The sequence below is a fragment of the Anabrus simplex genome, chromosome 6, assembly GCF_040414725.1.
Source record: "Anabrus simplex isolate iqAnaSimp1 chromosome 6, ASM4041472v1, whole genome shotgun sequence".
NCBI lineage: Eukaryota > Metazoa > Arthropoda > Insecta > Orthoptera > Tettigoniidae > Anabrus > Anabrus simplex.
This window is the reverse complement of record NC_090270.1, coordinates 248,385,160-248,402,560: the sequence shown is the minus strand read 5'-3', so window position 1 is coordinate 248,402,560 and position 17,401 is coordinate 248,385,160. Positions and strand designations below refer to the sequence as shown.

Below are 17,401 nucleotides of genomic sequence, written 5' to 3'. Positions count from 1 at the left end.
GAATATGGCTAATCAATTAAGGATGGTTATTTGTTTTACCATAACCTCATTTGCGAGGAATTTAATGTATAATTTCCAAGTGAGTTTCTTCATAGCAGCGTGCTATATGAGTTATTACTACCGTACTTTCCTCACCAAGTTGTGCCGTAAAACAGTATCCGTTATTCTTTATCTCATAGGAACAATCTGATTACATTGATGATGAATACATTGATGCACAATAACCCATATAGATTATGCTGTTAACAACTACGACGAAACTGAATTTAAACATTTCCGATTGCCCGGATCAGCATTTGAACATCTACTCAGAGTCATTGGCCCTAAACTTATCATTCTGCAATGCGATTTTATTTTACGTAAATAAATATCACACAAGAACACGTTCACTTCCTTGTATAAATTACTTTATTTACACTGTACGTCACAACACACAATTATACACAGTAGCAAATGACAATACAACACTCAATAGCGGAGCACCCTGAAGTCAATTCTGACAAGTATAGATATCAACAACACTGACTCGCGCACTACAACATGCACACTCAATTCACCGACTGCGCCTCGGAGCCGAAGAGTTACTCGCAGTCCATCACTTGCCTGAGTCCTAAGAACTAAGAACTGACTTCTCACTGACCGACAGCTCAATATATATACTATCCGATCAACCATCTAGAATTAGCGATTTCTGGAAGAGTTCTTACAACACTCTAATGGAACACACTCGAAACATCGATCGACCAGCTAGTCGAATGGGTACTCGAACTTTCGTTTACTGTTTACTAATACTCATGGAAATATCTACATTCGTAATATCTCTACATGTATCTGGATAGTAAAACCTTACAGTAAGTTTCCAAAACCCTTCATATATACCAAATTATGGTACAATAAGTCTTAACATACGAACATTATAGAATTTTCTACCGCTTTCGACCATATGGATTTTGAGGTTATACAAATTTATACTACCCGTACATATTTACAGGGAAACCATGTACTAGTCATGTTTAACATTTAATAAAAGATAATTTAGCATTAATCAAACTATAATTAAAATATATTAAACATAATAATTGAAGGTTTTACACCAGTTACGATGTCGTACCTACGACAAACTTTCTAAATCCAAAATCGGGGAACGAGGAAGACCATTGCGAGGCCCATGAAAGCAACTTCTGGTTGTAATTGGCTCTTAGCACTTCATTAGTACAGATCAGTTTCGTAAGAGTTATAAATGCACTGTGTGGTATTTCTGATCATATAATTAAATGGTCTCATTCAGAAGATCATCTAAAATAAAAAAAGTTACGTATTATACATTTACCAAGGAAATCTTAGAAAGTTGAGGTTAATAAATCAGCTGCTCATTCATAGCATGGGTATTCTTATAGAAATACAATCATGTTATTTCCTCCGATTATTAAAATTTGTACCTATTTTTCCTGTTTTAAGTGAAAATATCTCCTTCTTTATTCAATACATAATGCCATTCTTTGTCAACAACTAGAAAATAATTTGGATTCATTGCCGATTTACTCGCATTTTAATCTTTTTTACTGCCACTAATGAATGCATTACTGTGCATGTCGAGTTAAATATACCCACCTATTTATGTGGAGTGAAAAGAGTATCCTCTGAGTTAACTAGAATGCATTTTCTGAACACCTTGTAGAGTTAACTCTTTAGTTTTATGAACGGATAGAGTGAATTCTGAGTTTACTCAAGTTGGAGAGTAGTATTTTGTGAACGCAACCCAGAAGTCCACACTATGGCACGGTTAAAGTGGAATTGTAACGGTTATGACAGCCATCTTACTGAGCTGCAGCAGTTAATTAGTTTGCGGCGAATATAGTCTGTATTCAAGAAACCAATCTCAGACCAGGTAATCATATGGTCTTCAGAAATTTTCGACTATACTCGACAGAATGACGTTGTGCCCTTCGGGCTTCCGGTGGAGTTGGTATTTTTTTTCCCACAGACACCTACAGCAAAGAGGTTCCCGTAAGAACCCCACTGGAAGCTGGTGTGGTACGAGTACCGCTGCCTGTCATAGCAACAGTGTGTAATATGTATTTTTCCACCAGGTGAGTCGCTTCACGTCAATGACGTAATTGATCTTATAGATCAGCTCCCACCTCCATTCCTCTTATTGGGCGATTTTAACGCCCACAGTCCGTTATGGGGCTCTACAATGCCTTGCCCCAAGGGAAGGGAGTTGGAGAGATTGATATGATAGCTGAATTTATGCATTTTGAATACAGGGAAAGCAACACATTTCAGCACAGTGTATGGCACTTATTCGCACATTGACTTTAGTCTTTGCAGCCGAGCGCTCGTTCCCCTGATTCAGTGAAATACATATAATGATCTCTGTGACAGTGACCATTTCCCTATTATTCTTATTTTGTTGAAACAGAAATCCATAAAGGTTCCTCCCCGATGGATTCTTAAACGTGCTGTTTGGCCAAAGTTTACATCATTAGCTGTCTTTGACGATGCAAATAAACGGAGCATAGACAACGATTTAACTTATATAAGACAAGTTATTCTTGCTGCAGCTGAGGAGTCCATTCCATTCTTTTCAGGAACTCCTCGACGGAAGCTCGTTCCTTGGTGGTACGAAGAAATTGCAGCAGCTATATGAGAACGACGACACGCTTATAAATGGTACAGTAGGCAGCCTACTCTGGCAAACTTAGTAACATTTTTAAAACTCCGCTCTAAGGCGAGAGTTCTTATTCGACAGAGTAAGAAAATTTCCTGAGAAAGGTATGTGTCACATACACAGTCATCTCAAGTGTGGATTAAACTTCGTCGTATTTCCGGGGTACAAGGACCATCCTCAGTACCGGGAATTTCCATTGCAGGCCACATCGTGGCAGATGCACTCTCAGTTCCTAACCATCTTGCAAGCCATTTTGCAGATGTATTCGGTTCCGGAAATTACCATCGTTATTTCATATCTCTGAAGCGGGAGGCAGAACGTTATAAACTTAGTTTTGCCACTCAAGCTACAGAAGTCTAAAACGTGCCCTTTACAGAGTGGGAACTCTGCAGCGCTTTGCCGTTTTGTAGGGACAAGTCTCCCAGACCAGATAATGTCCATAACCAGATGTTGAAACACCTCAATGAGAATAGTCTTTTCTATCTCTTTGGGGTGTTCAGCCGAATCTGGATAGAGTGTGACTTTCAGTCACAATGGCGAGAGGGTATAGTAATTCCTCTCCTCAAGCCTGACAAAAAGTCCTAAATATGCAGGAAGTTACAGACCTATTTGCCTAATTAATTGTCTGTGTAAGCTGGTTGAGAGAATGGGGAATCTCCGACTTGTGTGGTGCCTGGAGAAAAGGGGACTTTTGTCCGAATACCAATGTGGTTTCTGAACCGTTCGCTTGACTACGGACCACTTGGTATGCCTGGAGAGTTTTATCCAGGACGCTTTTCTCCAAAAACAGCATTTGGTGGCTGTTTTCTTTGACTTAGAAAGGGCCTATGACACCACATGGCAATACGACATCCTATCAGTCCTTCATCAGTGGAATTTCCAAGGTAACTTGCCAGTATTTACTGCGAATTTTTTGTCCCTTCGTCTATTCTGTGTCCGAATAGGAAGGGTATGTTTGCATTACCACATTGAGGAAAATGGAGTCCCACAGGGATCCGTTCTCAAGTGTTACTCTGTTCACGATTGCCATAAACGGTTTTGTCGCTGCTGCTGGTTCAGGAATAATACCGTCACTATATGTACGATTTTATTGGGCACATATTTTATCCAGATTAGATTATGGCAGTGCAGCATATGGATCAGTAAGGCAAAGCGTCCTAGCCAAACTAGCATTCACCACAGCAGAGTTAGGGTAGCAACGGGAGCTTTTCGTACAAGCCCCATTGCTAGGCTGCTCTCTGAATCTGGTGTGCCGCCTTTGCACCTGCAGCGCCAGCAAATGTTTCTGTCCTATGCTGCTAATTTGCGACGGATGCCACTTCACCCAAGCTATCCTTGCATACTCTACAATGGAAACCGTCGGCTGTACGCTGCTTACCCTCGAGCAACGCAGCCAGTTGGAATACACTTGGATAGCATTCACAGATTATTTGATGTACCTTCGGTTCTTTGTCTTGTCAGACGACCAAGTAGGGTACCCCCTTGGATAATACGACAACCTGAAATCATTCTACCAAGCTCGATAGCTGCAGTCGCTTAAGTGCGGCCAGTATCCAGTAATCGGGAGATAGTGGGTTCAAGCCCCACTGTCGGTAGCCCTGAAGATGGTTTTCTGTGGTTTTCCATTTTCACACCAGGCAAATGCCGGGGCTGTACCTTAATTAAGGCCACGGCCACTTCCTTCCACTTCCTAGGCCTTTCCTATCCCATCGTCGCCGTAAGACATATCTGTGTCAGTGCGACGTAAAGCAAGTAGCAAAAAAAAAAAAAAAAAATCATTCTAGATTTGCACACTCACCCAAAGGAAAACACAGACCCCTCCATTTATCGGAGACTCTTCCTGTCCGTTGTTGGTCGGTACCCTGATTTGGTCGTTGTTTTCACGGATGGTTCGAGGGCAGAAGCAGGAGTAGGGTGTGCGTTCATTGTGGACAATAACAGGTTTTTTCCCCTCTACCGAAAATCTATAGTGTGTACACAGCAGAGCTCTATGCCATTTGTGAAGCTCTGCGTTATGCACTGACCAATGAGCACTGGCAATTTCTACTGTGTACTGACTCCTTTTGCATGGTACAATCTATAGATACATGTTTCCCTCGGCTCTCTCTGGTGCAGCGGATCCAGGACATGCTGGCCGGGTGTTTGGATGGCGGCACCAGAATTACGTTTATGTAGCTCCCAAGCCACATGGGTGTATGGATGGTTGCCCCAGTTAAGTTTGGACGATTTTGACGTACCTTTTGTCGTAGGTGATTCCATTTCTCCAGGCACGGTTGTGCTCGATGTGATAGGCGCGAGCATGGACTATTGCCCTACATCTCAATTTCCACTGTAGAAGACTTCGACGGAGTACGGGATGAGGAATATTGTCCCATACCTCCTTGCACACTTTCAAGATACTCATTAGTGGTGGGACGTCCAGAAGAAAGCCCTCTTTTCAGGAGACCAAACGCACACAAATCCATCGGCAAGGCATTCGGGTATTTGACAGGGATGTTACTAAATGGTATGACACGGTCACCCGTCTCTGCGTCTTTTCTCTCGCAGTAGGTGACTGATCTGCCAATATAACTGGATGCTTTATCCATGTGGATCCCGACGTTTGAAGCATCCTCATTGTACAGCCGATAGATATCTTCGTTGAAATAGAGGTGCGTGACCTTCTGGAAGTAAGTAGCATTGATCTTCACATTTTTTGGTGCACTGAGGATTCTGAGTTTACCCCGGGCACAATATTCTGCCACTAACATGAACCACATAGCCTGTTTTCCTTGACGAAGTTTGAGTGCACATTGTGGACTTTTGGACGACAGTAAATTGATCGGGGCTTTTTGGTGTCATCCAAATAAACCAAAGCTTCATGCAGGGTTAAAACCAACTGCCATTCATCCCCTGCTAAGTAGTTTTTGTATAATTTTGTGGCATTAGTGATCCGTTCTTTAACATGCCTTGCTTTCAGAGCATGTCCATGTGCCTTATGCTGCTTTACCAGGTTCAGATCTTCTTTAATTATACGGTAGACTGTACCTTTAGATGTGCTCATGTAGCTGGCAAGGTGTCCTTGAGTTGGTGGGTTGTTCTTCAGGAGAGCAGCCTTTAATTTCTTAATGATGTCCAGAGTCCTGGAGGGTCCGAATTCTCTTCCGTGGCAGTTTTTTCGAAGTTGTTGTTTCTGGCGGAAAACCATTCTGATGTAATTTTATCACATTGCTTGCAGAGGATTTACTAGTGTTGAGACTTTGCGATATATCTGCAATTCGGCAGTCCATGAGGCACTTCTCTAAATCATACTGACCAGACAGAACAAAAAACAGACATGCAACTGCTTCCGGGGGCGACACGTGCTTAAGGTCACGTCCTGTATTACCTGGGGCAACCCTCCGTAGAGGGAAATGAGTTAGCTGGTAAGGCTGCCAAGGAGGCTGTTACCTTGCCCTCGTTGCCTTACAGGGTTCCAGCCAGTGACTTTCGCTCTCAGCAGAGACATCTGGTTATGTCCCATTGGGAGATGGAATGGCAGGCCACCCCTCTTCCATATAAACTGAGACCAATAAAAGGAACTAAGAAGGTATGGAAGACTTCACTTCGGGCTTCTCGGAAAGAGGCAGTGGTATTATGTTGTCTTTGGATTAGCCATGGCATAGTAACGCACTCCCACCTACTGAAGGGTGAACGCCACCCCCGCCCCCAGTGTGTACATGGGGCGGTCATCTAACCATGGTACACATCCTTACAGAGTGCGTGGACCTAGCTGATCTGCGCCATAGTCTACAACTCTCGAGTACCATTTCCCTCATCCTACGAAATGACGAACAGTCAGCAGACCTCGTCTTCTGTTTTATGAGGGATAGTGCCCTTTTTTATCGTGTGTAATATTGTACTTTTTATTAGTGTATTTTTTTAACTACACTTTTATCCCATTGACTCTATTTTAGCTTGTGTTTGCATAATTTAATGTGTTTTTTTAACTTCTGTGATATATATCTCTGTACTTCAAGGCAATGCCTTATTCCAATTTAACCTATATTTTCTATAATTTTGTTGGGAAATAAGGCATTGCAAATTAGATCCACTGATTGTTTTAACCTTATAATCATTTTTTCATCATCATTTATTTTAAATTCTAGTCAGTAGATATATTTTAAAATTGTAATTTACATGTCTTTTTTTTTCCATCTCGTACAATTAGGGGCCAATGACCTAGCTATTAGGCCCCTTTAAACAACAAACATAATAATCATCATCATCATCATCTTATTTAATAATGTGCTTTTTACAGGTATGGTATAGTGTAATCATTGAACTTGTGTGTTCAGCAGACTGAAAAGCTTTTAAGTTGTGTTTAAGCGAGTCAACACTGGAAAGTATAAGTTCATTCTTCTTAAAAAAAAAAAAAAATCTTAATTGGCGTGAAATGAATAAGAAATGTGCAGGAGCACTCACCATTGTTTGAATGGGTTAAAATATTGTAGTAAAAGCCTTCTGCTGTTATTCCTTGTTGCTTCTCCTTCAGTAATGTTCTTATAACACTAGCCAGTCAATAAATAGTGAAAAAAGTATAGTAGTATTCAGTGTAGAATTTAACTGAGCTTTCTACCAAAATACCAAGTGTTACACTTTTTTGGAGGGCAGAGAGAGAGAGAGAGAGAGGTAGGGGTGTGTGTGTGTGTGTGTGTGTGTGTGCACGTGCGTGCGCGCGCGCGCGCGCGCGCTAGCTGATTTACCCGTGCTTCGCTACAGATTTCTACACTGTATACAGAAATCTAGGTTAGGGAGTGTTCACGTTGTGAGCATGATTGTATTAAATTGCGTAGCTCTTAACATTACCCTAGAAACGCGACAGGGAAGTCACCAAATGTCTTTTCTCATATGTAATAATAATATTTGTTTTACGTCCCACTAACTACTCTTTTACGGTTTTCGGGGACGCCGAGGTGCCGGAATTTAGTCCTGCAGGAGTTCTTTTACGTGCCAGTAAATCTACTGACATGAGGCTGGCGTATTTGAGCACCTTCAAATACCACCGGACTGAGCCTGGATCGAACCTGCCAAGTTGGGGCCAGAAGGCCAGCGCCTTAACCATCTGAGCCACTCAGCGCGGCTTTTCTCATATGAAGACTGGGTTAGGGAATTTTCATTGTAAGGGTAGGCCCACTTGCCTACCATCAGTCACAATCAGATTGGAGACTTTTCATTATAATGACACACACTCGCTCTCCACCTGCCTTTTTACATCCTCAGAAAGACTGTTCTAGTGGCTTTCCCAACTGAAATGAATGTAGGTCATTACAATGACGTCAATAGGAATGGCATGATTGAAAGCAATGCTTTCATTTATGTAATACTCGATTGAATGAAAAAACACACATTTTCTTACTTTCAACGAACAGTACTACGCTGCCGTTCTAATAGTCCCAAGTTCCAGAGCTGGAATGACCAAGCTGCAGACAGCTGTGATCTGTGAGCACTCTTTGTCTTTTTTCAGCAGGGGTGGGGGGGTTGAATAGTGGAGAGTCCCAGGGCAAAGAACATCTTAACAAACAAATAGTCAATGTAATGTTATTGTTGATCAATGTTACGCGCTTTCGATATTGTAGGCCTTCACATTTAGTTTTCTTCCTTTTACTAACATATTTCCAAGGAGTACCCAATGAGTCAGAAAATCTCAATTCACTATACTGGCAACGGAAAAATCTATCTGACGGGAAGCAAATTTTTCCTCCAAGCCAGAGGAGAAATCCCCTTACCACTGCTAATTTGGAATAAAATGAATGTATAATTAATAAAAATTTCTTAAGAAATGGCTATTTTCAGGGTTGAATTGTGAGTAATTTAGTGATTTGTGGTGCTATAATTTGGAATATGCCTAAATTGTAATTCTAGACCAGGTCATACTGCTGCTGCTGCTGCTGCTGCTACTACTACTACTACTACTACTACTACTACTAAGTGAGCCTCTGCCATAAGTGTGCACACTGCTCATTCAAAACAGCGCATCAGAGTAGGGATCGAATAGCTGGAATACTATGATGAACCAGTGTGTTACGTACCAGCAGTATCAGAAAATGTATGAACCAGAGGAGTGGCATGCTAAAGAAGAAAGTTTTCTAATTCCCCAGTTATTTCCCTTCAGTATTCAGTCAGACTATTATACTCGGTACGCAGCAGTAATCCCATCTGTCGGAGTTGAGTGGCAGCATCAGGTACAAAGAACATCTTAACAAACAATTAGTCAATGTAATGTTATTGTTGATCAATGTTATGCGGTTTCGATATTGTAGGCCTTCACATTTAGTTTTCTTCCGACTCTGAAATACCACTCTTATCATAGTCAGTACAATAAAACTGAATAAACATAAATGATCGGAAATTGTATTCTCTATAACTTTTGTTATATAGTACTTTTCGATAGGACCAATAACATAGGTATTTCAAAATTATATTTTAGGAGTCTTCTCCTAAACTACAATTTCATTCGGTGTGAATAAAATTGTTTATAGCTTAGACTGTAGTTTATTATTCCTCAACTCGATATACTGGTTTTCATTAAATTTTGTTAACCTATTTTCTTGTGGCTCGGTGTTGATATGGACTTAGCAACAAAAATACAAATTCATGAATATCTCTTTTAGCATAGCCGGTATGGTAAAAATATATCAGACATAAATTATTGGAAACTTAATTCTATATGACTTTAGTTATGTACTATTTACAATAGAATCACTAATAATATGAATATTTGAGAATTAAATTTTAGGCCTTCCCCTAAACTACCATTTCACTCAGCGTGGATAAAATGATTTATAGCCTAGATTGTAGTGGCTCACCCCCCCCCGACTTTACATACCGATTTTCATTAAATTCTCTTCAGCCGTTTTCTTGTGATGCGTGTACATACATATATACATACAGACAGAAATTACGGAAAAGTAAAAAGTGCATTTCCTTATTAGTGTGTACATGACCGATAAATACCATTCTTTTCAAATTCTGAGCAATGTACAGACAAAACTCTTATTTTATATATATATGTATATATATATACTGATTGCAGGCTTTTTCCAATTTTCAATTCAGTGGCTGGGTGGGGACCTTGAGACAGCCAAGTGGGAGGGAGAGACGTGATCCGATCGTTTTGGCCGTTGACTGCTCGTTTCCCTTAGAGCTTTGAACTCCAACAGAGGTCATTTACGAAATGAGAGAGCAAGGCCAAATTGGTGGTACAACATGTACAAGAAATATTGTATATGTACGGAAATACTGTTACAGAACAACACAACTACCTAGGCTGCTGTGTTTATTTGAAGAACAAGTCATAATAAATTAGCTTGAAATGTGCTTAAACATTCTCAATGAATTGGGGCTTTTGCTCCACCAAGCCAGTTGAAGTAGTATTAACTTTAGAGAGAGAGTCTGTAAGTGATAATTTACTCCAGTATGTTGTACTTAAAAGTTTTGTTTTTCAGAGGAGAGTCACCCCCGACAAGTGGTTCTTCCATGGACCTCCACAGACTGACGAGCTCGCGGTCTGCACATGTTCCCAGCCGCACTCGCAAGATGGTTCCCAATACGGTGAGCTGTTATTGTGTGCTATGAAGAGTACACAGTCTGCAGGAGAGCATTCTGATAAGAAAGTCTGTCTGGTTTTTAGATTTCTGAAGAAACGGACGATGGCAGTGGACTTCGCAAGCCGCTTGTGACCACGCAGTTTGTGGACTGGAGCTGTAAATACTTTGCCCAGCCAGTGATGAAATTCCAGGAAGCAAGTGATGTTGAGAGCAGCCTCTACTATGACAGAGAGTGGAGGTTAGTCAACATTCCTCTTGATTACTTGAGTTGCGAATGTTTAATCTGGTTCAAGACCTATTCTCAACATTCTGTATGAGGTTAAGATATATTTTTGTAAAAAAGCAAAGAAAATCATGTAAAACTGTATTTACCAAATAATCCTAAGTGAAGTTAACAATCAGTTAGCCAGTCAGTACTGTTTGTTTATTAGATAATAATATAATGCATACATGTTTTTTCCTCTTTAAGACCTGCTTCAGTCTAGTACTTTAGAACAGGCTTGTCAGGTACACTCGCTACAAAAGGGTTGCGGCAAACATGGCAGTCATGTCAAAAGGTCACTGGTGACATAAGTTGCCCTAGATCAGTGTACTGTACACATAGAAGTCCCTACAGTGTAATTAAAATGCTGTAACCTTGAAATGAAAGTTATTCAGTTTAAATTGTTTGTAAATTTTTAAAAACATCCTTTTTAAATATATTTTACATAACAGGATTATGGAGAAAGTATGGTAATAAACATCGTTACTGCTTAAATGATTTCCCCTCAAAATTATGAATGCGTATTGCCTCCATCATGCCGGGCTCAGCTCGCCGGAGAGCGATGGTCTCAGAGGTGGACCGTTCGCTATCGGCTGTGCAGAAAATTTTAAAGGCAGGAATAGATGAAGGACTAGCGACAAATGAAAGGAGACTAAAATAGGTTTATACATTTATTAAAAACTAACACTCTTCCAATAAAACAATTAAATTCACAAAATCTGGGATTAATTCTTGAAAATCTCTTCTCCTCGTGCTATCGTCTATAAGGGATCTTGATCAAATTAAAGCTCAACGAATGTTCTTGTCTGTAATAATAATAATAATAATAATAATAATAATAATAATAGGGATCATTAATTTACTGTAAAATGGATTGAAAATCAAAATAATATCCGGTATCACTCTCTCGTATAATGATGATCAAATTGCTTAAACTAAAATATTCCGTCTGGATTTCATTTTATTTTTACAAGAAAATGATCATTTTCTCTTCCTTATTAAAATTATTGAAAAATATTTAATTCAAGAAATTGTGGTTAATAAGTCTTCCTTAGACTTTTCCTTTCATCAATTAATTCATTTTTATATTTATTAAGTGACTGAACTTCTTATAATAAATTCTTATTTGAACTCATATCAACCTAAACTTTACTCGTTTTTATGCAATAAGTGACTGTACAATAACTAACAATTCAGTCTTGTGACATCAATCCACGGACGTTGCCTTCTCTTATTCACTTTATTTTAGTGAATTAGACCCTAATCTACCTTCAATTATAATAAAATCTTCTAAAGATTCATAATTCATCAAATCACGGACACGCGAAAATAACATAAATCGGTCAAAATTTGACGTGCACAGTGGAGAATATCATCACAAAATCATCCAAGAAATATTCACAAAACACAGAATATAATCAAATCACACAACACACATTCACACATAGGTACACGACAATATTATATTATTATTTACACGAACGCTAACCCATTATTATTAAATTTTGGATTTATTCCAAATTAGGGAAATCATTCTCTAGATGACAATATCATGTATATTCCAGGAATCGATTTAGAATGTGATAGAGTTGAGGTTATCACTTTTATGTAGAAATTAATTATACAACGATGTTCAAGGGAATCTTTTAAACAGAAATCATCCAAAATAAGCAAGTAAAATACCTACAACATAGGTCAAAATATTAGAATACGCGCTTACGGTACATGAGTTGCGGCATTTATTTTTATTCACCTATAATGTCGTGGCTCTCAATTAATCTGCACTCAAGCTCGAAGAAATCATGTCCAGTGACACATTCCTTCCAAAATGACTCTAATGGATGCATAAATTATCACACAAAATATAATGTCCATCTGCAAGTCATACTCAAATTAATAGCACAGTAAATATACGTATAATTCATCATTACTCCGTCCGGAGGATTGCCATGTTCCAGGCCTACTTTATATAAAGTGAGCCACGATAATTCTTTCCAAGAACAAACCAACATTAAACCCATGACCTTATTCAAATTTTAGCCCGTAATTAGGTTTAATTATTTTTACTCATTATTATTATTATTATTATTATATTATTGACCGTGCTTAATCTCACTTGCAAAGCTATTGTACGAAATTATTCAGATGACTCTAAACGAACTAAAGCCCACAGACATGTCGTATAATCGTAGAATGAAATTTTACACTTAGAAAAACACTAGAACACTGTCCAAATCTGCCTCAATTAATTTTCAAATTATTTCAAAATCATTCAAGATTAACGCGGTGTTCATTTACTTTTATTTCTCCTGCCTTCTAAATTTTTAGGACAGTTGAGGTCTCTCTCGATGACATTCACCCTCATCTCTAACTAATAGAACCAAATACACATTCATTCCAGAACACAAACTACCTCCCACCGAAGAAAGAAGAATGAAAAGTCAAACTACTGCTAAACTAATAGAAATCTAAATGAATAAGGTAAGGCTACGTTTTACAAACATTTTACAGAAAGATAGAAAAATAAATTCTTAAAGAATACTCATGTGGCTGGTGTTAACTGGATTCTGGCTGATGACCTAGTACGTGGTCACATCACCTTCCATCAAACAAAGTCTTGCCCATGTCCGACGCCTTACATAATTAGTGACTCCTGGAGGAGCTGAAGGTGCACAGGAAACAGTAGTATTCATCTCGGAAATGGATAGCCATCTTGAAGCGAGCTCGAACCAACGACCTTCCTTCTTCTGAGTTCTCGTAGAAAAGCTGAAACTAACAAAAGTCTTAGCAATAGTCCAGGATACACACACGATGTTTAATAATTTGGAGATGGACACTTATCTTATGGCAGTCATAAATAAATCGTAGATAATTTTTCCAAATGTCTGAATTGCAGTTTATTCAGTCCTCAGTGCCTTCTCTAATGCAAAGTCTCCCAGTAAAGCAAACGACGTCCAGTCTCGAGCGTAGCTGCATTTAGAGTAACGCTCAAATCAAGTGTTCAGAAGTAAAAACCCTCTATAAAATTTCCTTTGGAATTACCATTAATTCACTGTCTTAAGATGTAGGTGTGCCTCTTAATTATATCTGATTGGTGGATCTGTTGCATTCTTGTGAAGGTTGTCATTTTTATTGGCTGCTCTAGTTTCACGTCACTCGACCTTGCATTTATTGATCGATCGTAATCACGCTGCTCGCCCGATCACGTGGTACACACACATGTGTTTGAAGGACACCTAACAGGAATTTCACCCTGCTTCCTCGTTGTCTCAGACTGTTATTGCCATGCTCCTCAAATTTAGCCTATGTCAACCCTATGACAACATAAGTGGCAGAAACTTGACCTATGACACAGAGATATGAAAGCCATATCCAGGCAGCTGAAATTAAGTTTCTGAGGAGCATGGTTCAGAAGATTTGTATTGTGGTTCAAAGCAAGTACAAATGTACTCATCTGCTGACCTGCTAAGCCTAACCCATGCCCAGGGTTACGGGTTCCACATTATACCCTGTGAGACTAGGTCCCTGCCTGAACCTAGCTCTCCTTCACACCGGCCTACTGATGAGGAGGATACCCACTCCCGCAACGTTGATGCGCCAGACAAGAATTACTCACGTGAAGGATAGGGAAGATAACCCTATCTCCCTTGAGCCGGGTTAATGGTTGTGTATGCTGCCAAAACAATGGAGTGGGACATTGATGATGATGATGATGATGATGATGATGATGATGATGATGATGATGATGATGATGATGATGATGATGATGATGATGATGGTTCAGAAGGCAAGAAGGGACAGAGTTAAAAATGAGGACATAAGAAAAGCAACAAAAGTGGAGAAGTCAAATGATAAGATAGAGAGGAACAGATTGAGACGGTTTGGACACACCAAACGGATGAGAAATGAAATGATGACAAGAAAGAGTTTGGAACTGTAGCTGGAGAGAAAGAGAGACTGAGGGAGAATAAGAACAAGATAGATGGATTTAGTGGAGAACAGCCTGAGTAAACACAACATGGACTGGTCCACAGTAGTGAATGAGGAGTGGTGGGACGACCAATAAAAGTGGAGAGGAACCATAGTAATCCCAACTGGAATTGAACTGGACAAGGTGAAATGATGATGATGACGATATTATAAGTAGACTTGCTTTGGATAGTATGTGTATTTTTTTTACTAGTATATTGAAGAGACATGGAAAGCCTCATCTATTTTGGTTTCTGTTAACCTCTTAATTTCTTTCTTTTTCTGCATTGAACTGGGAATTACCCGTAAAATTTCATTTTTGGTTCAGATCAATATGACCTAATTTATTCCCTTCGCCACCTCAAGAACTGCCTGAGCACTCATCTTCAAGAAACCTTTGTTTGTCAATTGTGATTCTCAGTTGTTCTAATAATGCCCTTTTTTTACTTATTTCTCTTCACATTTGTTTTTTAATGTCAACTGTTCTGCATTACAAGACTAATCAGCTGCATCGTCATACATCAAGGATACGATTACAATACTGATCCTTGAGCTATTTATTTTTCTTATTCTCTTCAAGTTTTTGAAAGCTTTTAAAACATAGTGCTACAGTCACATGTGTTATACTGCTCCACACGAACTTATGTCTAGTAATAATTACAAGATTGATCCTCGAGCTAATTATTCTTCTCTTCAAGATTTAAAAACGTTTAAAAAATAGTGCTCCATTCAGATGTGTTATACTACTCCACACGAACTTACGTCTGGTGAAAATACAATATCTTCTACATTACTGGTTATCTATCTGTGCATTGTTTTTTCTGTTTTTAAGTGATCGGCTGATATTGACCTAGAATTTGGGGTTGAAACCGGTACCGTTTATGATCAACTAGTGATGTAACCTTACATTACTAAGTTTACGTGTATTGAAAAGGGTGGAACCATTACATAATTTTATGAATTTTAATTGTGATCTCAGTTCAATATAGACCATAATGAAATTATTATCTTTCAATGTTACAGGTACACTCGGAACTTCCTGTTGCGGCAGGAGGCCAGGGATGAACAACGTCGTGTGGAAACATGTCGCCTGGAGGCACAAGTATTCAACACTCGATGTCCCAGCCCTCCATCAGTGATGCAATTCCACCCATATGATACTCACATAGCTGTAGCCTGTAAAGATTCATTTGGGTGAGTCTCTTATATTGTGTGTGTGAAATACTAATCCCTAAAATTTGTGTACTTTCAGTGCAGTATTTTTTTAGCTATGGTGAATCCATTCTTCTTCTCCTTCTCCTTCTTCTTCTTCTTCTTCTTCTTCTTCTTCTTCTTCTTCTTCTTATTTTATGACTGCATAAGATCACTTAAGTCAGTCCTTCGTTCAGGTCTCTTTGAAGGGATTGTTTAGGCTTTGCGGTCCTCCCAGTACTTCTTCAGACACTGCGATCTTTGTGCCCTTTCCTCAGTTGAAAATATGCGTGTTATTGGTTTGTTTCGTGTGAGGGTAAAGTGGGGGTTTGTATTCTTGAGTTTTGTATTCAGTTTTATCTTATTTGTGGTGTCTTCTGTTTTAAGGCCTATTTCCTTCAGATCCATTTACATTCTGTTGTTGTATTTTTTGAGACGAGATTGTGTTGTACTAGTTGTTTCAGAAGTCTTGAATCCTGCATCCTCATGATATGTCCAAAGAATCCCAGTCTCCTCGTACGCATAGTATCTGTAATGGGTTCTAGCTCTTTGTACATGACTTGGTTAGGTATTATCCACCACTGTCCATCTTTCTGGTATTTTTTGTTGATGCAGGTTCTTGCAATCCTCTTTTCAGTTTTCTGAAGTCTGTCAGTCTTTGATTGTTTATTCAGGTGAAAAAGTGTTTCTCCTGCATATGTAGCTTCGGTTTTATAACTCTGTTGTAGTGTATTATTTTGGCATTTATTGATAGACATTTCTTTTTGTAGATATCCCATGTTAATTTTTGTGCTTTAGCTTATCTATTTGTTCTTGTTTGGATTGAGATTTTTTCATTTATGTTATGTGTTATTACTTCTCCAAGATATTTAAATTGAGTTACTATTTTGATTTTATTACCATTTATGGTAACTTCTTTTAGTTGTGTTGGTTTTTGGGGCAGAATTTCTGTTTTTTCAAATTATATTTTGAGGCCAATTTTATTTGCAATGTGTTGAAGTTCTGATATTTGGGTTTTTGCTTCTTTTATGTCCACTGCTAGTAATGCTAAATCATCGGCGAAACCCAGGCAATTTGTTTTGATTTTTTGGCCAATCTTTATTTTTGGGTGACATTTCCTAAGCCATTCCCTCATTACCATTTCTTGAGCACAATTAAATAATAGTGGTGAGAGCCCATCTCCCTGCCGTAGTCCAGTTTTAATTTCAAATGTCTCTGATGTTTCACCCCTAAACTTCACGTTTCATTTGTTGTTAGAGTCAATTATATCACATTTATTAATTTGAGGTGTAGTCCAAGGCATCTTAAAATTTTAAACAGAGATTCTCTATGGATGCAATCGTAAGCTTTCTTGAAATCTACAAATGTTATCACCATATCTCTCTTTCTTCTCCTCTTATAGTCCATTATCAACTTACGACTCATGATCTGATCAGGACAGCTCTTCCAGGGTCTGAAACCTCCTTGATATTCTCCTAGTTCTTTCTCAAGTTGTAAACTTATCCTATTAAGGATGATTATTGAAAAGATTTTGTATGTCTAGGAGCAAGATTCCTCTGTAGTTATTAGGGTCGGTTTTTTGTGCTGTGGGTGAATAAGGGCTGTTGTCTAGTGTTCTGGTAGTTCTTCTTTAATCCAAATAGAGACAAGTTGTTGATGGAGGGCAACTTTTGCTGATCTTCCTGCATATTTCCAGATTTTGCAAATGTCTGACCTTCTCTTGGTGCTTTGTAGTTTTTT

At 38.8% G+C, this 17,401-nt stretch overlaps 1 protein-coding gene across 2 annotated transcripts in view; it reads left to right on the top strand.

Moving 5' to 3' along the window:
- Positions 1-17,401, top strand: part of raptor (regulatory associated protein of MTOR complex 1) — a 312,753-nt gene that overhangs the window by 262,338 nt on the left and 33,014 nt on the right. For both annotated transcript variants that reach the window (XM_067150353.2, XM_067150352.2), the window contains 3 exons: positions 10,138-10,243; positions 10,323-10,477; positions 15,494-15,664. In XM_067150353.2, coding sequence (XP_067006454.1) covers positions 10,138-10,243; positions 10,323-10,477; positions 15,494-15,664 — 432 coding nt within the window. The remainder of the gene's footprint in view (positions 1-10,137; positions 10,244-10,322; positions 10,478-15,493; positions 15,665-17,401) is intronic.